At 39.0% G+C, this 21,321-nt stretch overlaps 1 protein-coding gene across 1 annotated transcript in view; it reads right to left on the bottom strand.

Annotated features, from left to right (window-relative positions):
- Window positions 1-21,321, bottom strand: part of LRRC1 (leucine rich repeat containing 1) — a 69,403-nt gene that overhangs the window by 14,024 nt on the left and 34,058 nt on the right. The window contains exons 5-10 of the mRNA XM_036380884.2: window positions 8,401-8,457; window positions 6,741-6,804; window positions 5,916-5,990; window positions 4,052-4,196; window positions 1,272-1,390; window positions 200-283 (exon numbers count right to left, since the gene is read on the bottom strand). Coding sequence (XP_036236777.1) covers window positions 200-283; window positions 1,272-1,390; window positions 4,052-4,196; window positions 5,916-5,990; window positions 6,741-6,804; window positions 8,401-8,457 — 544 coding nt within the window. The remainder of the gene's footprint in view (window positions 1-199; window positions 284-1,271; window positions 1,391-4,051; window positions 4,197-5,915; window positions 5,991-6,740; window positions 6,805-8,400; window positions 8,458-21,321) is intronic.

Raw genomic sequence — 21,321 nt, 5'->3', positions numbered from 1 at the left:
CCAAGCCTTTCTGTTCAACTGCAAAGACATTTTGGACTTCCAAGCCACCAAATCACTACAGTTCAGATCTAGTGGACAAGTTTCTGGTTGTGATCAGTTTGGAAAGAATACCCACTGGACCAAAGTTGCCTGCTACTTCTCATAGGCATTTGAAATCAAGAGTTTTCTGTTTCTACAATGTCATCTGCACAAAACTTACCTCTTTGGGCAAAGATGTTAATTTGTTTCTATCAGCATTCAAATTGTTCAGCTTCTTTAGTTTTCCAATGCTCTTCGGCAATGACTGTGCCAACAAAAACAAAATAATATACAAACAATTCATAAATAAACAGAGTCAAGAAAAACCACTTAACTCACTTTTAAAATTAATTAACAGTCGATCCACTTTCAAAATTGCAGTGTAGTTAATCCTCATTACTGCCAGACTTTCCAAAGAAGATCCAAAGGTTTATACTGCAGAGCAAGTGTCTAGGAATGTCAGTTTCTAACACAAATTCACTCATTAATTATCTCAGCACTACAATAATGGACACATAACAGCTGTGTACAGAATGCATGTACATAGGATGTATTATCCAACTTTACACTCCCAAATTTGCTTCTCAGTTAGCTATCTCCTAACTCAGGTGCTATGAATTGACTGTTGGAGAGGCATCTTCTTAACAGTCTTAAGCTTCTAACTCAACCAAGTACCAGCTGAACTTAAGAAATGCTCAAACCTAGTTTATTTAAAGACAGCTACTCTCCAAGTGTCACTGTCACATGAAGTTCCAAAATAATGGAAGGAAACACCTAACAGAAGGAATGCTGAGATTTTAATTGACCACATATCATATTTAACACCTGTCTAGAGCAGATCAGCAGAGCAAGGAGCAGTACAAGTTCTGCAGTGCTCAGGGCTTCTATTCAGTTCCAGCAAGACTGATCCAGATAATGCACAGCAAAAACTGGCAATAATGCAATACAACACAAACCCCCCATCAAAACCACAACTCAGTAAGTGATACCTGCACTCCACATGCTCCAATTCTCTCACTGGTCATGAAAGACTCAGGAGTGAATATGTAATTGCTTAAGCATTTGAAGGGTGGATTGTTACTATACACAATGTGATCTCCACATTTATTTAACAGGTAAGAAATAGGATGCATTTAAAGCAAATGCACTGCTTAGCAGTAGCAAGGGTGAGTAACCTAATGAGCTAAGTGATTCAGCACTTAACAGCAGCTCTTATTACCACCTGCCATTTGAGCAGCCATGACCATGCATACCTGCAGTTGGTTTTCTGTGAGAACTAGTTCAGTAAGGCTTTCACAGTCTCCAATAGAATCAGTTAGTTGGATCAGTTTGTTCTGATCAACCTTCAAAATGGACAGCCTCCGCAATTTTCCTGGACAGAAAGAACAACACGGATTTTTAGTCAAGTATCCTCCAATACCTTTAAATATGTACATTTTTACTGCTGCAAATCTTCCAGAAATCTTCTAAAACAACAGGGTTCTTTTAGGTAAAATAAAATAACCCAAGTGCTGCTTCACTTACTACTTGCACTATTTCTGCAAGTTTTAATACCACTGAATTCATACTCAATATAAATATTCATAGCCAACATTTAAGCATAATAAATTGTAATGAAGTTACAATCTGAATGATATCCCATGTAAATACCAAGGATGTGTCTACCCAAATGCCTATAAACAAGTGAAAATTATCTGTTTGTTCCTCAATTATACGTGTTCATTAATAAAGGAATGTTCAGAAGATTACCTACACCTAATCAGCCACAGTGAGACCATCTTGCACTGAAGTGACAGCCCAAACCCAAACAGGATCAAGGTATCATTGTCCTAACAGAGAATCTAATTAGTCAGACAAGAAACCCAAGTTTATTCTTTAGATAAGAAATCAAACCTCTCTGAAGGTGATTTTCTCATGAAGAACAAAATACTATTTCAGGGCAGAAAACTAAATTTGTTCTACTCCTTTGTATCAGAATGGTCTTTGGTGCAAAAGCTGACTCAGGCAGAGCCCATAATAGAGAATTCAGGAGATAACACTAGGTGCTGATACCTCACTGCCATCCCTGTGTGGTCCAAAACAGCTGTAATAGTCTGGAGTATCACATTCACTGATGATGCTAAATCATGAAGGGATGTCTGACACAGAAAGATAGCAACCTAAACAGAAACCTGAGGTTTAGCACAGAGAAGTGCAGAGCTCTGCACCCAGACAGAATAAACCTGTGCACCCACAGGCTGGGAAGTGAAATATACTGCTATACAAGAGCCCTGCTGGAAAGGACATAGATATTTATGGTGAGCACCAGGCTGAATACCAAACAGCAGTGAGCTCTCACCAGAAACAAACACCAACTAGACTACATTAGAATTATAGCCAACAGATGAATGGAAGTTTCTGTATCCTATCAACCTGCAATTAGTGAAACCACACCATTCTCAGTTTCATGTGATGTCCTGTCTTCCACCTCAACTTTCCTGTTCAAGTGATGGGGATCCAGTAGGAAGCTATCAGGATGGCCAGAGCACATGTGAGCTGAGGCTGAAGGAGCTGGCTTTGTTGACTCCCACCAAGAGACAGCCTAGGAGGCATCTGGGAGCTGCCCAGAGCCCCTTGCAGGGCAGTTACGGGCACGACAGAGCCAAACTCTCCTCTGCAGGGACAGGTGAGGCAGCAATGGCTGCAAATCACAGCGTGGGTGATCCCATCTGGAGCCCAGGAGCAGCTTCCTCAGTGGGAGGTGGTGCAGCACTGGCACAGGCTGCCTGGGGGTGCTGGAGCTCCATCAGAGCTCTGGGGACTGAGGAGACACAGGCACAGCTGACCCGAGCCACTGGTGCTGGTGAGAGCCCTGCTTCAAGAGCTCTGCAGATCCACCAGTCCCACCACAGATCCAGTGATCAGCTGGGCAATGCCCAGGAGCTTCCACAGAGACCAGCAAAGTTCTCTTCTGCCAACAAGCTCTGTCCAGCCAGGTGCATGGGCTGCTGACTTCCAGAAGCTATAGCTCCATTTGTGATGTACAACAACTGGCACTGACCTCCATTTCTGATGTACAACAACTCTCTGCTGACCTGTACTGGCCAGCACAGGTCAGCAGAGAGGGCTGCTACAACTCCCTGTCAAACACATATTAGGCAGCTGTAGGACCCACAATTGCCAGCCCACTCCCACAAGTCAACTTCTAGAGAAACTTTTCTTACTTAGTCTTATACAGAATATATAGGAAGGGGGAAGGTCTGACCACTCTTTTCTGAATGTTAAATAGTGTTAAACCATATTCACAAGTCCTCTTTCCCCTACATCTTTACTTTGGGGGGGTCTTTAAAAAAAAAAGTCCTCTCAAGGAGAAGGTATACTCCTACAACGTGGAACTTTCCAGAAAAACAGCTGATGAGTAGAGGAAAAAAAATGCTTGTTCGTCTACTTGTGACAACTACTGCATGGGTAAAAAACATACACCTTATAAAAGGCACTGGTAATGCTTCAGGAAACATTCTTCAATTACTGAACCAATCTAAGGGGTCAGACACAGAAAGGTTGTAGTTTGAATCCTCAAGGCAAGGATTAATGCACTGCAAGGCAAAGAGTCTTCCACTAGGTTCAGTGGAGGATTAATCACATTATCTAGCTGAAGATAAATACACATCACCATTCAAAATTCTGTATTTTTTGTAGTGATACTTTCAGTCAGTCTTATCACTTGACCCACAGCATGTTACAAGCTAAAATTTTACAGTGTTAAAGAGTTCTGACGGTGAAATGGATACAATGGGAATTGAAGGGACATATTAACATTTATGTTGTTGGGAGGTATCAAGTTAAGACTGAAAGAGGATTATAAGGGAGTCATTATGCAGACAATTAAAATGCAGCATTAACAGAGCTATGCATTTGTTACTCAGCAAAAGGAATAATAACCAACACAAGACAAGCTCATCTCTTGCACATAAAGACCTTAAAAACCCAAATGACTTCCAGTTACAGTGGGTTAAATGGTTCTTCTGTGTGATAGCATTCACTTTGGACTCACCAATGCCATCAGGTAAGACCTGAAGTAAATTCTGAGAAACAAGCAAGTCTGTTAAAGAAGTCAGACCACTAATTTCTTCAGGAAGGCATTCCAATTTATTTTCAGAAACATCCAGACAAAGCAGGTTTTTCAGGTTTCCTACTTCCTGCGATACAAGGAAAAAAATTTAAGTCATGCCCAAACACGTAAGAAAGCACTTTGAAAAATGTACCATCACAATGAAATTCCACAAAGAAAAACAATTATCTGTATGCCTCTTAATTGACCATTCTTTGTATGACCTCTAAATGCAGAAAAAAAGTAAATATTTACACTTTACATATGATAAGCTACCCAAGTGATTCAGTCACACTTTCTGATTTTAAATATTAAACTGGCTTCAGTAGTCAGGCAGCTATGCTGAGCACACCCAGGCAAGCACCAGCCAAACCTGGAGTTTTCCTCAAGTAGACTGCAGAGTTGTTTTTTTCAGAATGGCAGATTATCAACCACCACCTAATTAAAGCCTACCCCTCCCAATCAACCCTAGGCAAATTAAGATTAGTCTCTCTTGGCTGCTACAGCAACATGCCATGACATCTAGGGATTTCATATCTGCACATCTCCCAACTACAACAAATGCAGAAATAAGAATTGAGGGTGTTGCTCTAGCAATTATGTTTGAACTGCCAAGTTATACTGCTATCACCTACTATTATTAATGACTACTTAAGTTTTTATCATGGCAATCCAACCATTAGACAGAGAAATACCTTTGTCTGTTAGCTATCAGAGCACCCCCCCATTCCACACACACACAGACATCCCTATACACACCTGACGACAGATCTCATTTTAGTCATCCAAATCACCTTTCAGAGAAAAGGCTGAGGAAGAAGTGCCTTTTACTTTTACATATATTAAGTTTTCATACAGCAATGGCCTTGATCCTAATTTACAAGATCAATTCTTTTACTTTTGAACTGTCTGCCCCTCAAGAGGATCTTTCATTAAACACATACCCTTTATCCTATCCTACAAGTTCATCCTTTCAACTTTGGACAAAATACACAATAATGGCCAGTTTCAATAAAAATGGCTGCTAAAGTCACACTTCACCTTTTTGAGTGATCATCTCTACTTACTAGGCCAAGCCAACAAAAACAAAGTCAACTAAGCCCACTAAACTGTAACTGATTTACAAGACACACAGTTGACAACGAGATCCATGCAGCAAGTAACAGCAAACTGGAAGAGGAACAGAAGAAAACAGGTTTTGACTTGGCTATAAGGGAAAAAGAGGGAAGAGGAACCATCTCACATATTATAAGAATTTAGAGTGCCATAAGCTTTAAATGCTAAGTTCCCTTATCCTGTGACTGATATCAAATGGGGGATTTGCCTGCATAAATCAAAATTTCTATTTATGGCAGCAGTTCCATTATTGTACTTCTTCTAAACACCATGCTTAAATGGATGACGATGACTACAAAAAATTTTTTAAAAAATCATAGTCAAAAACTTTTAAAACTGCAATTCAGACAGATACACAAGGTGAAGGTTAGCTCAGACAACTAATGGCTTCCTGATCTTAGGGCAAGAACTAAAACAGAGGATGTGTCATCCTACAAACTGAACAACATGCCTATTAGGAAACAATTCCTTTGTCAAAATGCTTAAAAGAAAATTTCTGACAACATACAGTATCATGGCCAATCCCTTGCAAAGGAATTTTTCAAGAGAAACCGCTTACACACCCAAAACCAAACCCAGGCAAAGTAGACTGAGAAAATATTCCATTCTAAAGCACTTCCCTGTAGGAATGAATGAAAATGTTTTCTTTCAAGAACATCTTGAAAACAGTAGCAGTAGAGCTCATTTTTACCTGAGGTATTTCAGCTAATTGGTTTCCATCCAACCAAAGGTCTTTAAGATTGAAAAGTGCACCAATTGTTTCTGGCTATAACAAAAAAAGCAGTAAAGTTAAATAGCATAGGAGCTTCAAGTAAAAAAAATTGCAATCCCACAATTACAGTCTAAGTAAACCAATTCTTACTGCACTATTTAGAGGTACCTTGGTTAGAAGTAGCCAGGGAACTGTATTTGGGAACTCCATCATACAAATTAATTGCTACAGCTTAATAATCTACCAGTCTTTCCTGGCATGCACTAATAAATTGCCTGCACACCCTTGACCTACTGAAAATCCATCCAACATTTACCTGAATCACGTTTAGGAGATGACAGATATATTTTTGGTAGATCAATCTGCAACAATGTAGGACCTCTCAACCCTCAACAGTTTTGCCTCAGCCCCTTCCCAAAGAATGCCAACTCTCACCCTGGAAATTTAACTTCCATTTGTGCTTAGCCCATCCAGCTCCTGACACAAGTCCATGTGGTCATTGTAACTAAAAGCACAGACAAGATTTTGTGTCCCTCCACTCCTTCTTATTTCCATAAAAAAAACTGTGCTGCACTCTCATTTTCTAGAGATCAGCTGAGGTTTTTTGAGTAAAGTGATACTGTACTAAACAAGACTAAACAGATATGAAGGCACCAGCTCACTGTCAAAATTCATCTGTACCTATAAAAAGACTCTCCCTCCATACATTTTTCTTTCATCAGTTTTGGACATCCTACAACCTATTTAATCTAAATTATGCATAAAACAAGACCAATGTGCAGTTTCAGTGGTATGTTCTCTTACCAAATGATAAAGTTCATTGTTTCCTAAATCAAGTTCTTCTAGTCGCTGCAGCTGGGCAAGTGATCTGTGAGATGAGATAAATCAAAACAAAACCACATTAGACTAAAGCAACAGAAACCCCATGTATTTGAATAAGCTCATTTTACTGAAACTTGCATTTCAAATTACAATGTACTGTAGGCACACAGTTATTTTACCAGGCACAGACTGTTTGCAGTACTATCTTACTGAAAAAAATAATTTGGTTTGTCAGTAACTGTATGACCTTGAAACTTAAAACTTAGTATAGACAATCAAATCTTTTTTTTTTTTTTAATTTTAAGAGTAAGTCCCCAGGGTAGCAAATGCCACATACTTTAGTACAGTTAGATTCACTTTTAGGGGAGTTTGGTTTTTTTTTACGGTTTGCAACTGGATAAAAATTCCCCATAGTGATCACATGTGACTCAAGACTCACTATCCATCATTGATCATCTCAGCATGATCCATCAATTTCTGAAATACTTCTGCTTTTGAGATTGCAAACAGAGGGAAGCACAAAAGGATGTAAAAGAAGTTCAAAGCAACAGACAAGAGAGGGCCACCCTTCAAATCAGGCTCATAGAGCTCTTGCTTACTTTCCCCAAAGCTGCAGTAGCACGAAAACCAGAGAGAATTGTCAGCTACATTACTGACAGTCAGGATTTTCATGGAGCAATAAAACTGTCAACATTTTTGTTAGCTTCATACTGACACTGCATGGCCAAACTCAGCTAGCAATTCCTATCTTCTGACCACTGACATTAAAGTGTCTTGGGGCTCACTGCTATGAAGAGCCACAACTAAGGCACTTGGGTAGATTGATAGGAAAAAATTGCCCCAAAGCAACTGGGGAAGAGATTCTGATTTTAAAAAGTTACAGTATCCTTTACAGTATATATTAGATTACCTAAACAAGCAGAACAGGAGTCACCAAAACTCCTGCAAGAAGCAACCAGATAGTGAATGAAGGAAGGAAGGAAGGAAACTCCTTCACTAGAAAAAGAAGAGGCTACTCCCAGGCAGACAAAAAGGATCCCCAAAGTATAAGATACCATATTAGTCTTACAAAAGATCACCAATTTCTCTGCCACAATTCAGACAGTACAGAAACATCTAGGTAACTTTTTCTCCAAAAATCACAGTGGTTGAAGCGAGACTTCAGATATCAGTAGGCCTAGTTTGCTACCAAGGGTTTCACCTCCAGATTTCAGAAGCTTTTGGCTACTCAGCCCTGAATACAAACACTTATTTAAATGTTATAAAGGTCTAGAGTGAAGGAGGTCTTACTCTCTACTTTCACAGTTACAAAATTTCACCATGAGAACAACCCAAACCACCACTCCCACTGCAGATGGGCTTGTCCAATGCATGCAGGACATGTTTGGTGATGCTGTATGTCATACAGAATACTTTTTTATAGAACAAAGACAATGCATGCAGACTTCAGGTTCCTGCTACTAATCAAGTACAACTAGAAGTAATGGATGTAAGTAGATGTTGCTAAAAGAAGGCTGTATCCCATGTTGTCAATTGGCTTTGAACATTTTTTTCTAGCTGTGATTCGGTTTCATATGTTACAAGATTTTAAGAATAAGAACATTTTATCTTAATACAATGAAACACATGCAATGTGACTTACTCAGGTAAATACGTCAGCAAATTTTCTCTCAGTTCCAGTGAAGCCAGGTTATAAAGACTAAAAGAAAAAAAAAATCACATTTTAATACCAGTTTACTTTTTATATTCCATATTCTATGAAGAAAAATGTGCATTCACACAGTTTAAAACAAGTTGCTATAAACTGATTTTTTGTTGTTAATTACACCAGATCATCTTGTGAAAGGCAGAATAGAAAGAATAAGTTTTTGCTTGTTTCTCTGTGATACTTCAACACATTAAAGCTAGAAAGTAAACAGACAAAACACAGATTTCCATTTGTTAAAAGGCTTGTAGCTGCAAGCTACTAAACAGAGTATGCTATATTATATCTGAACTGCTTTTACTTGCTGGCTTTCAGAATGTGGCATGGGCTACCAAAGGTAGAGAGCCCCAGGTAAGCCCTAATGACAGACAGCGTGCTCATTACTCTAAGTGACATTATGCTGCTAAGCAGCTCGCTTACTCCAGATCCCAGGCTTTTACTAGCATCACCATAGCAACATTCAGATTTCTCAGGGGTTTATTTATGACTAAATGGAACACAAGGAGTCAGACATTATCCCAACGCTATAATCTGCTCTAATCCTCCACCATCCCAGGGAAAAATGAAAATCAGATATGGTAACTGCAAATAAGTTTGCAACAACAGAAATATGTTCTGTCCTGGTGTGCAGGGAAGGGGGACAATGTGCTAGGCCTTGAATAAATCTAGATAAAAAACAAGAATTTCACTAAATTTGAAATAGATGTTAATTCTAAATTGTACATTTTAGGGAAAAAAAGCCAAACAAGTCCATGCATTAAGACTACATAAAACTGAAATATTTTCTCATCTCAAACAATACCAGCTTACCAAATTACAGAATAATTAGTTAGCTCCAGTAAAAAAACAGCTGATAATGAAGCTTAAACCTCAAAAAAAAAAAAAAAAAAGAGAAATCTTCACATTGCAACTTCAGTACAGTTATCTAAGCAAAGAAAAGCAACAGAATTGATTTAATGATTAGTTAAAAGGGAAAGAAGGTTTTTCATGATTGACTTTTGATGGTGTCTGAAAAACAAATCCTTATCTCATGCACCTATTTCATACTGCATTCAAAAAAACAGCAAATGAAATCTCATGGGAGCTTTGATTACAGTCTAAGCAGCCCTTTCCAGCTTTTAAAATAAGCACATTTTACTCACTGGGTTCTGTATCCCTCCAGAAGTACAGTTTAAATATACCATACAGACAAAGATACTTTAGTAAAAGTCTATTACAAATTCAATTAAAAGATAAGTGAGAATAGTTCTGCTACTGCCACTCAAAATCACTGACAGAAATAAGCAAGCCATCACTCCAACAGAGACAATAGTCACACATAAAAATTTTAACACTATAAAACACAAGTTAAGATGGGACAGGGCATTCAGCATCCTCAAGGAATCCAAACAAGTGGGAGAGGAAAGGGATGATGAGAACCCTTCTCTCCAAAAGGAATATGGGTCTGGTGTTGCTGGCATTGCCACCCACAGACTGCCATTACATTCGTGTTTACAGGTTTTCTAGAAACCTCTTTCCACCTTCTTTTGAATGTTCCACTTTCTCTTCAAGCTTATATTAGGTGAGGTCCATGATTCATTTTCAGCAAGAGAATACAAAAGGGATGTGCACACCTCCAAGCTTGTGTTTACACATCACCCTGCATCTACTTATCTCCCTCCCCATCATGCTGAAGCATTGATGAGTAAAATGGTGCAATCTCTTAATTTCTTTTTTTACCTCAGACACCACTTTGGCTGTGGCTGAACAGAAATCTTTGTCAGAAAAGCATATTCAACAGCAAGAATTCAGGAACCACCATGTTAACCAGCTGCATCATATCATTAGACTGGGGCAGGCCAGTGAATCAGATCAAGAAACTGATCCTCCCGCAAGGAGAGTAGCACAGATCCTCAATTCCAAAACAGAATAAATCCCCTTAAACACCTGGGCCAGTACAGCTGCCAAGAAGGTGCAAGGAAGGCAGCTGTGCTGCAGCACTGTGAGCACTCCCTGGCAGCTGTGCCCCTGTGAGTACCTCGTGAGCATCTCTGCAGAGTGACTGTGGCCCACCACAGTCCCAGCCGAGGTTCTCTTCTTGTGGGAGTCAGCAACCTGCCAGATTATGTTTTCATCTCTAAGGACACAGCTTTCTGAGGGAGAAATGTTGTATTTATTCTACAGCTACTCTCACCCAGAGCATGTTCACAACCCTAACTCCACCCCTTGAAAAAAAGAAATGATACTGCCCCACACTCCTTTATCCTTTCCACTACTTCCAAGGTCTTGAGTCCTTGGAATATAAGCAGACCCCAATAAGCAAAATTAAGCTTCCCACCAACATAGAGACCTAAGTCTATGAAGTTTAAACCAGCAAAGCTGCATCATTAGAGTGAAACACCATGTTTAAGATGGATCCATTTCATAAAGAGGTCAGAAAATGAAAGGAAATTTCCCACTTATTATTCTTATATCGTGACTTACAGAAACGGCTCCCAGCAAACCTATGTGCTGCAATCTAAAACGTGACAGCTACTTTATAAAACAGCACCATATAAAAGATAGGCTGATGTACTGAAGTACTAATCTCTAATATATGAAAAAGCAGAGGTATAGCTTGTCCTTACACTTACCAACGGGGTCTTAACAAATTGTGTATGTACTAATATTTTTCTGATTTTACGTTCTGTTAAGAAAAACAATTTTAAGTCTTTTGCAAGAAAAAGTCGACATGACTTGTTATTTTTCAAATATCTTTTCTGATTTAGTAACACTCTCTCCAGAAAGTGCAATCTTTCCTCTTCTCAGCTACAAATAATTATTTTTCATAATATACTAAATGAAATAATTTATTTTTTCCCTACATCCTTAATTTTAGAGGTGCACTGCCAGTCCAGTATTTCTAAAGTCCCTGAGAAGAACTAAAGGAAGCCATACCTTATTGATTTTAGAATCTTCCCCTAATTCTAATCTCTATCTCGTAGAGAAATATCAGTCATGGGAAGTTACCATAAAACACAAAGGCAATAGCAATCTAATTTACTCAGACTAAAGAGAGATCCATCAGCAGCTGTTCACCAACTGCATTTAGAAATACAAACGCACGACAGAGCATTGCAGGCTGCTTTCCAATGAACAGTCCTTACTCGCCCCAAAAAAAAAATCCAACAGAAAATGCACAAGCAAATGTCATTTATATGAGGAGAAAAAAACCCCAAAACAACAACAGCAAAAAGAGGAAAAAAAAAACAACAAAAAACAAACATACGAAAAAAACACTGTCAGAAGGAATTATTTCACCACAGTTGAAAAAAGCAATATTGTAATAATTCTCACTATAAAAGCACACAGACCTCAAACACTGAGCACATGTGTGAAATTACTGAGCACAAGGAAACAGACAAACCAAGCAGAGGATGAAGGTAACTGAAATAATTACAAGTTTTCCATCTCAGCATTCCTTCTAACTTCCAGTGTAAGGCTGGAACCAAGTTGAATTTAAAGGTACAACATAGCTAAAAATGTCAGTTTCAGTATAAACCAGAAATAATTGTTCAGCAATCTACCTACAGTAAGTGTAGATATTGGTATTCATTGTGTGAGCTAGAGGAATGAAGAGAATGTGAAATCAATTACTGAGAACAAAACTAATAGCAACAAAGTAGGCAAAAATGCTGGAAGTGTCTTTCCTGATCATTCCAGCCAGAATTTGAAAGAGAAATGTGCAATTCAACACAATCTACAGACAGGGAGTACCACAAATATTCCTTCATCAACTGCAACAGTCTACTCTAAAACAAAAAATAGACTAGAATCATCCACTAAAACCAGAAACAAAGCCTGTTGCTCTTTTTCTTCCAAAGCAAGTCAGTTTGGACTGATTGCAACGGGATTATCAGCACCACCATGTTCCACAAAACAACCTTTTCACTGACAGATGACTCTAAACAACAGAGATTTACTGCAATAGGTTTAAAAACATCACTGAAGTTGAAAAAAAACCACAAAAAAACAAACAAACAAACAAAAAAAACTAGGAGAAAAAAAAGACAGCTGTTCTGTAGTTACTCTGGATGAAATTACATTTTCAGCGTACAGCAGACATTAAATGTACTTTATTTTTTAAAGTTATAAAATACAAAACTGCTCTGAGTTTATCCTAGAACTTTAACCTTGAGGGACAGTTGCAGCACATTCCTCTATCCATGGGGACACAAAGTCAGCCTTAAGAGTAACAATAGACAGCACAATACACACACCCCATTTCTATCACAGTCCCTGCAAAAAGACTGGGAGCTCCAAGCCCTTGGCAGAGACCAGCAAAGGTTTCTGAGAGAGGCACTGGGAAGCATGATAAGACATATGCTATTTCCTTGTGGGAAGAAAAAAATGCTAGAATTATGGAAATGGAAAGAGAAATGTTGGAAAAGCTAGGAGAAAACAGGATAGATGACAAAAATGAATTGATTTAAAAGCTGAAGATGCTCAGTCAATAAAAACTGAACAAAACCCTTCTCTTGATTAATAAAAGCTACACTTTTTCACCTTATGTCAAAAGCAGCACACACCTGAGCCAGCACAACAAAAGAACAGGCTTTGGGAAATAAGGAAGCAAAGCTGGAAGAGATGAAGATCTAAAGCACCTGCAGAAATCCATGGCCCAATACACACCCCTTCCAGCAAGCTTCAGCTGGTTGGGGGAATATAAAATACCAGATGTATTTTTTCCTCACATTTGTAAAACTGCAAAAATAAGGGAAAGATAGGAGAATAGGCATAGCCCCCATATTTTTACAGAATAAAATAAGGTCCTGCACAATAATGATAGGTAAGGTGAGAACACAACAGTATAGATTCTGAATATGGTCTGGTATTACACTCTTTATGCAGCAGCAGTGACTACAAACCACAGCCCAAGGATGTAGCACACAGAAATGGGAGATTTAGTCCACATTTTGACCAATGCACCAGGTCCAAATGATTTCAGTTCACTGGGCCAGCATCTGAAGATACCCTGCCTGGGTATACAGCACATACACTGAAACATCCATCATGACAGTATACTGGGAAGGAAAGGACTCTAAACTAGGCAATTTACTGTCCTTGTTTTGTTTTTTTTTTTGTGCAGAAAAAGAATATGGTGTCTCTGTCTATTCAAGGGTCTTCTTACCACAGGTAACTGTGGTACTCTGTCAATGCCATAAAAAATGCATTAAACTAGCCATATTTAAATACATTCCAGCCCATTGCCACTGGCCAAATAAAACTACCAGTAACATGTATGACCCTGCCCCAGGACACAGCTGGGGCTACTTAGATGACTACAGACTCATGTGACAGGATCCTAGTAAGCTGCTCCCATCCCACAAGGCTTCCAGCTGCAGATCAACAATGCACTGAGAGCCTGGTGTTTAGCAGCTTTTATTCTCCAGGAAAATGACAGAGTTAATAACTAGCCAGCTCTCAAAATACCACTTACTCAGACTCTTAGTATTTGAAGGTACAGCATATACCTTTGGGATAGGCTCCTGTTACAAATCACTCCCAAAAAAACCCTCTTTCTCTCTCCTTTCTTGACTACTTCCTCAACTGCACAAACCCTGAAAAGACCAAATGTCCAAACTCCTAAGGCTACATCAACCACATCATCCTGGTCTGCATAAGAAACAGTGTGGCCAGCAGGTTGAAGGAAGTGCTTCTATTCTGCCCTGCTGAGACCCCACCTGGAGCACTGCATCCAGCTCTGGGGGCCCCAGCACAGGAAAGGCAGAGTCTTGCTGGAGCAGATCCAGAGGAGGGCCACAAAAATGATGAGAGAGCTGGAGCACCTATCCTGTGAGAACAGGCTGGGAGAGTTTGCACTTTTCAGTCTGGAGAAGCAATTTTTTACAATGAGGGCAGTGAGATACTGTAACAGGACACTCTGAGAAGCTGCAGATGCCTCCTCCCTAGAAGCCAAAATCAGATAGAACAGGGCTTTGAGCAACCATATCTACTGAGAGGTGTTCCTGCCCACAACAGAAGGGGTGGATTAGATGATCTCTGAAGGTCCCTTCCAACCAACCCAAACCACTCTATCAAATTAGGTGCTTAAAGTTGGATTGTCTCAAGAGCTCCTGTAGCACGTATCCATTTTCACAGTTAATTACCACTTCAGTTCTTCCCTGAGTCTGCATTACTTCACCCAGTTACTATACCTGCCAGCAACCTATCTTCCCTGTGCCTGAACAACCACCTCCTGTGCGTTTTTGGTGTAATGACATTTCCAATGCAACAGAAGCAGTATCGGCCACATAAGAATTCATATCCATTATATGGCAACCTACAAATAGTAGAATAGTCCTGCCTTGGTTACTTTTTGCTCATAGAAACTTGTTTTACAATGCGAATGATAAAAAAGAGCATTGATGAACTTTTGTAGAGCTAATCTGACAGAACTGAAAAAGAGACCTTCTGTCCACATCATGCAACAGGGGAGAGTGATCTATGCAAATTCTTAGGTACTGAATGCCAGAAATTCTTAGATGAGTTAGAAATTACAGGAAGTATTAATTTCCTAATTGAGGGCACTTCCTTATTTCAAAACAAACTGATCTTCACACACACACAGTTCTGTGGTTCTATGTCAGAATACAAGAGAAGCTGGACAAACAACTAAAAAGCAAAGTAACTAAATTTGGTTTTGATGAAATTGTTAATTTCGTCTCACCAGTATTATTAAAGACCATTCTTCCAGAAATATCTTTGAAAGCTTTCTTCCTCCTCCTTTTTGGGGGCAAAGCAACTTCACGTAACTTGTATCTAAATTAAACATTATTCTTTACTCTCAAGTTTAAATGTATAAAAGCATTATATCAGGGGAAAGGCATGAGGCTTGCCATAGCAGTCTACTTTAGAGTTTGATAAGCAGAACAGCAGCCTAGCAGTAATTCTTGTAACAATATCTGAAATTAAGGATTATGTTCTTAACATTTGTAATTTCTACAGAGCTGGGAGAATTGGACACAAATTAGGGTGGGGAAATACTCCTTCCAAAGACTGATTTTAAATAGGGGCCAAAGAAGTGAAGTTGACAATTTTGTCATCCTGGATTTTAACAGCAAGGACCCTGACTGAAAGTCAGAGAAAAGTGCATTTGCACAGTCAGTTACTTGAATTGAATTGTCAATACCATTAATTGGCTCATAAAAAGCTACACATCTTCCACAAGTAAAAACTGGATAAAAATTGTTATCAGCCACTGACTGAGGGAAAGCCTCAACAGATGGCCAGTAGTACAAGTCACATTCAAATTTTAAAAATAAAGTTCTACATTTTATGGCCAAGGAATTCTCTAAATGTGCTACAGAGATAATCTAAATTGGTCTTACTTGCTTATCAAGACTACTGAAATGGATTGAGAAGGCTAAGCCCACTATTACAACAAAATTTTTGTTTTTAAAATATCGTCCACTCATGCAACATCAATCTTCAATGATTTCAATAAAAATGGCATTATTTTACTTTTTAAAAATACTGCTAAAGATATGTTAAATATCTTTTTCTTGTGCGACATAAGGATGCAACATCTCTTATTTGAAGGCCAGATGGCACTGCATTCACTATTACATTGCTAGTGTTCCTGAAATAAACTTCCGAGTTCTTAACATTCAGTTTTGTCATTTACCAACCAGCTGTGATTAACACTGAATGCTCTACCTACTCAAACTCTGTAAATATTTCTTGCCATGCTAAATTCAGTTAAGCCACAGTAGGAGTTCTTAATACTATTTATATCAGCCTAGCCAGACCACCTACATATAGTCCTCCTTCTACGTATTTGTGAGATAAGCTTCCCCATCACTTCTGTCCTATCGTGTAAGACTCTATGTTAATGAGACATTATTATGCTAAACCTGAAAAGAGAATTAAATTGTCTTGTTCTGCGCAATTTTAAGAACATTTTCCATTCTGTGTGATGCTACCAGGTGCATCATCTACACTTGAAACATCCAGGCATACACTAAGAAAAACACAGGCATGGACTGGCCCAAGAATCCATTCTAAGGATTAGTATGCCATTCTGATCTGCGTCTGGACCATCTGTACTGAGCAGATCACCCTTGCCTTTGAAGATCTTTTATTCTCCAGCTACTTCTTCCATGATCAACATTAGAGATTCTGTTTCAGAAGCTGCTGAAAACTTTGAAACCTCTAGAATTAAACATATATATGCAAAACCATCACCCCCAGTGACGAAATCTCTGGGTACTTGTGGTTCCATGACTGTTGAAAAGCATGCCTGTAACAAATCTTTCTGCAAAACAATGCTCCTAAAGCACACCAACATTTGTTCTATTCTTTTCATTGTGTTCACTTTCACAATGAAACGCCTATTTCAGCATTCTACCTGCTAGCTGCAAATGTTAAGAGGAAAATATCTCTGCTTACCTGGTAATTCCCTTTCAGTAGTAACGTTCCACAGATCCATTCAGCCTGCTTGCAGCTTGGGGGTAAACCAGACTCATCAGTCATCAGCATCAGAATATCCTTCACATCTAAAAAAATTCACCCCTCCCCACATCAAAAGTTTCTGAAGCTAAAATAAAGCTATGCTACTTTCTTGCATCACAGATTGTGCAATTGTCCTTAAAAAAAGGGAGTGGAGGGGGAGGGGGAAACTGTGAATGATGGGGATACTACAAATCATTATATTTCTGTGATCTTTTGTTGAATCCTCAGGATTTTGAAATCATGTCCAAGTAGGAGACCATCTGTGTATTTTTAGGGGAAGAATAAAAATTGTGTATAGCAGAGGAAAGATTTTTTCATCTGCCATGTACAGAACTTTCAAAATACCCTACCTGCCAGTCATGAATAATCTTTTACTTTAAAGCTTAACATCAAAAAAAAAAAAAAAAAGTCATCTGATAATCTTTATCTTTCCCATGCTGAAAAAATGCTGAAAGCTAAAAACTGGATATGAGTTAGGTGTCTGGTGTGCCAATGGGCAGCAGGTCTTCAATCATAATTTAAAATACACTAGTGAAGCTATGCCCTTTGCTTCAGCTGTTTAAGAATTTAGTTGATTTTGGCACCCTTAGAGAACGTGACAGATAACTGTCTTTTTCAGATGTGCATTTCATGCTGAAATGACTGTTTTTTTCAGCTAAGGCCAATTCCTCATGAAATACTGTTCTGAGAGTCCAATGCTAGATAAACATTGCAGACACATAAAAGGCTTTCCAAAGAAGGTACCTGGATCTTATTCAAGCCTAAGAACCACAAATAAATAACAAACACACAAAGCTGACACAATCTCTCTTCTCTTTCTAGACATTAAGCTGGAAGACCACTATGCAGATCTCTAAAATCATCAATCTTTACTGGGAAAAAGCCAATATTACAGTGGCCTGAAGCCAACACTACAGAATAAACACATATGGACAAGAAAGGTGCTGGAATATTCATACTATTATTATAAGACATGGTCTAGGAAGCTTCACAGACATCCCAATTTATTCAAATATCCTTATGTACAAATACTCTGATTTTCAATTTCAGGAAAAAGTCATGCCCTGTGTTTTGGCTGCTATGTGAACAAGGAAGTATTGAAGAAAAATAATCCTAGAAGCAAGGGGAAATTCCTAAATGTTACCCACACTGGGAGGAACAGGTTATGCCTGTTTGTTGGGCAGCTCTAGACACAGATGGCCCTGCAGAATAGGCAAGGAAATTAGACTTGCTCTCATTAGTCTGAGAAAGGCTGTAAAAGACACTCCTACTCACAGCTTAAATGGTGTAACTTGTCTCTCCAAATGGTTCAACTAGCCAACAGGACAAGTCCTGCTCCAAACTGCACCCACCTAATTATCAGCTTAAGTATCTCCCGTGCAATAGCATTCACTGCTTTACTCCAAATAGGAACCAAACCATGAGTTAAGAGAACACAAATCACAGAGAAACACAAAAAGCAGCACTGGTAATATCAGGATATCTAGTCTGTTATCCAGTCCCATGTTCATCACACATCTTTCTAGAAAGCACTGAAACCATACATGAGCTTAAAAGAAGTAGGTTTAATCCAGCAAGAAAAAAAACAGCACATGTAAGAGCACCAGGAAAGCAGACTGAAGTGGTCACACAGAGTAAAAAAAGCCAACATAGTCAGAGCATGGCTATGCATAAGCAAGAGAAAAGACAAAGGGTTCAAGGAAAGCCTTGCCCAAGTTCTTCAAACGTCCAGTTGTAAGTACTTAAAAATACTCCTTCTGGCAATACAAAGGAAAAGAAATATATAAAAGATCTGTGCAGAAGAATGCTTAACAGCACAGAAAAAGTACTGATGGAACTCTACATATCAGCAGTTTGAACAAGTACAGACAGTGGCCTGGGACAGTGAAGCTGAACTCTGGCACTCATGTATCAGACCATGGGAAAAACAGACTGGAGATGTGAATTCACAAGGAAGACACACTTCCAGTAAGGGCTCCCAGGAAGGTAATTCAGGTCTATTATCTGCCATTAGTAAGAACTTACTAACATTAAAGTACTGCTGTTTGTAAAAGATTTCCATTGCTTTTGCTGCTTTCCCCATTTAAGGGCAAATTTCCATCACCACAAGATTGTAAGTAGGTAACTTAAAAAGAGAGAGAGACACTAAGTACATACTGATCTCTGTACTACATGAAGATGAGTTAGAGATTTCACTGGCTGTTCTAGGCAGTTTCCTAGACAGCACCATAAGACTGTAAGTAATTAGGATGCACTTCTCCAAGTTTCCACATACTATAGTGGCCAGAAGACCTGCAGCAAGCACAGGGACTTCAAATCTTTCCCCAAACAAGTCCAACTATAGTAGAATAACTACCAGTATATACTTGCTCACTATTTGGCAGATCTCATTGATCCAGCCTATTCCATCAAATAACAACATGCATTATTATCCAAAGCATACTGAAAACTCCAATAAGGCATTTGCAAACATATCCAAACACCTTTTACAGACTTACTTAGGCTGCTCAGCCAGAAAAACAAAATTAGCACTACTTTTCAACTCCTAGCATTGGGGGAATGGGAGTCCCAGCAGATGAAAAATAACAAAGGAAGGAACAACAAGTACAAATTTGTGGGTTTTACCTTTGGAAAAGCCACAGAGCATTCCACTGCTTTTACCAAATACAAGGTGATTGGCAGCACCATCAAATTCACTTCCAGTAAATGATGAAAGTTTTGCCAACTAAAATAGGACAGTTGCACTTGTTGGTAGCCAGACTAAAAAAAATTCTTACTTATGGATCTAATGCTAAAAACTCAGTAAAATTCATTCTCAAGTGATCCATAAGGACTTTAGGCTGCAGTTCCACTTCACTACAAGACCTCCCAGTAATTTTGAGTTGGAATCAGATAGGAACTATCTGTTGGACATTCCTCAATAGACTTCAGGAACAGTTGCATTTTGAGTGGACACTCCATGAGTTTCCCTCATGCAACATTATCATTCTCCTGAGTTCAAAATGATGCATTTTCAGTCCAAGCTTCCTCTCGACTTCCCACCATATTCCCACCTATTTTGAATACCCGATAAGGGAAAAACAACAGCCCCACACATCTGTTTCTGCTTTTTTAAATATAAACCTGATAATAAAAGTTTCTACTAATGAGATTAAAGTGTTTTTGTAAAAATACAATATTCATATTCTAAACAGCTAATGTGGGAATACTTCCCAGATCAAAGCACCTGTCAGACTTGAATAACCTATCCCTCCACGAGAACTCACCAAGAGCGCCAGGACAAGCTTGTGGCTCTTCCTGGCACAAGTGAGGACGCCAGAATTTTAGTTTCTATATCAAGGATCAGATACTGATTTTAAAAGAGGATGGGTTGCATTGCTCTGTTCTGTGAGACCTCACGTTAAAACTGCTTAGGATCAGTATGAGGCAAATTTTTACCTTTCTTTCTTGCACAGCTCCACATATCAACATCACTACAAGTTTTGGTATCCCCATTTTAACTGTACCTGTTTCCAGTCATCTGCTCTAAACAGAGACTATCACCAGTGACACCACCAAATGAGAGGCAGAACAATCAAGAAGCCAGAGTCACCACAGCCAGTGAGGTGTCAGGGAAGCCAACAACCTTCCTGCAGCTACTGTCTGCAAAGCAGCAGTCCACAGCATGCTTTTGGAAATTGTGCTTGTCCTGTTTGTTGTATTTATTTTCAGAATCAGGTGGGATCCCAAATTTTTTGCCTTGATTTTTGGTAAATGCAAAGCTTGAACAGGCCTTTTCTTAGCTGCCAGTGCTGAAAAAAGCTGCATGAAAAGTTATGTGAACTCTTACAATGAAGGAAGAATACCACAATATATCACAGTATGAATATCACAACACGGCCCGTGCAATTTTTAGGTAAGACTCTGCCCTAATCACTGGGCTCACACTATCTGTACCTGTTAGTGCTTGCGGGAGGTTTCAAAAGAGATTTTCCACTTCTGTTGCAGCTGGTGTGATGCCAGCTGGGAGCTTTCATACCCATGGGAAGTGGCTGAAGTAATGCCAGTCTGAACTTGACTACATTGCAGGAGCTCTTATGATTAAGGTCCTTTCTGCAGGACTCCTCTCTTTAGAAACATCTGGATTTCACTGAACTAACAACAAACCAGTAAAACGGGTAATAGTTGTGTGCAGCTATTTGCCAGGAGAGAATACTAAAGATGTCTACGTATGCTCAAGAAGAAACTGGATAAGTACACAAAACAGATTCATTATGGGCTATCAATTAGACAAACCAAAGCTCAGGAAATCCTCTGAATCAGAAACAGTCAGGGGATGGAAAAAAGAGTCATCACACACACACACGTGTTGTTCTTCCAAACCCTCACCAGGCATCTACTGAGGGA

The sequence above is a fragment of the Molothrus ater genome, chromosome 3, assembly GCF_012460135.2.
Source record: "Molothrus ater isolate BHLD 08-10-18 breed brown headed cowbird chromosome 3, BPBGC_Mater_1.1, whole genome shotgun sequence".
Classification (NCBI taxonomy): Eukaryota; Metazoa; Chordata; class Aves; order Passeriformes; family Icteridae; genus Molothrus; species Molothrus ater.
This window is presented reverse-complemented; position numbering and strand designations above follow the sequence as displayed.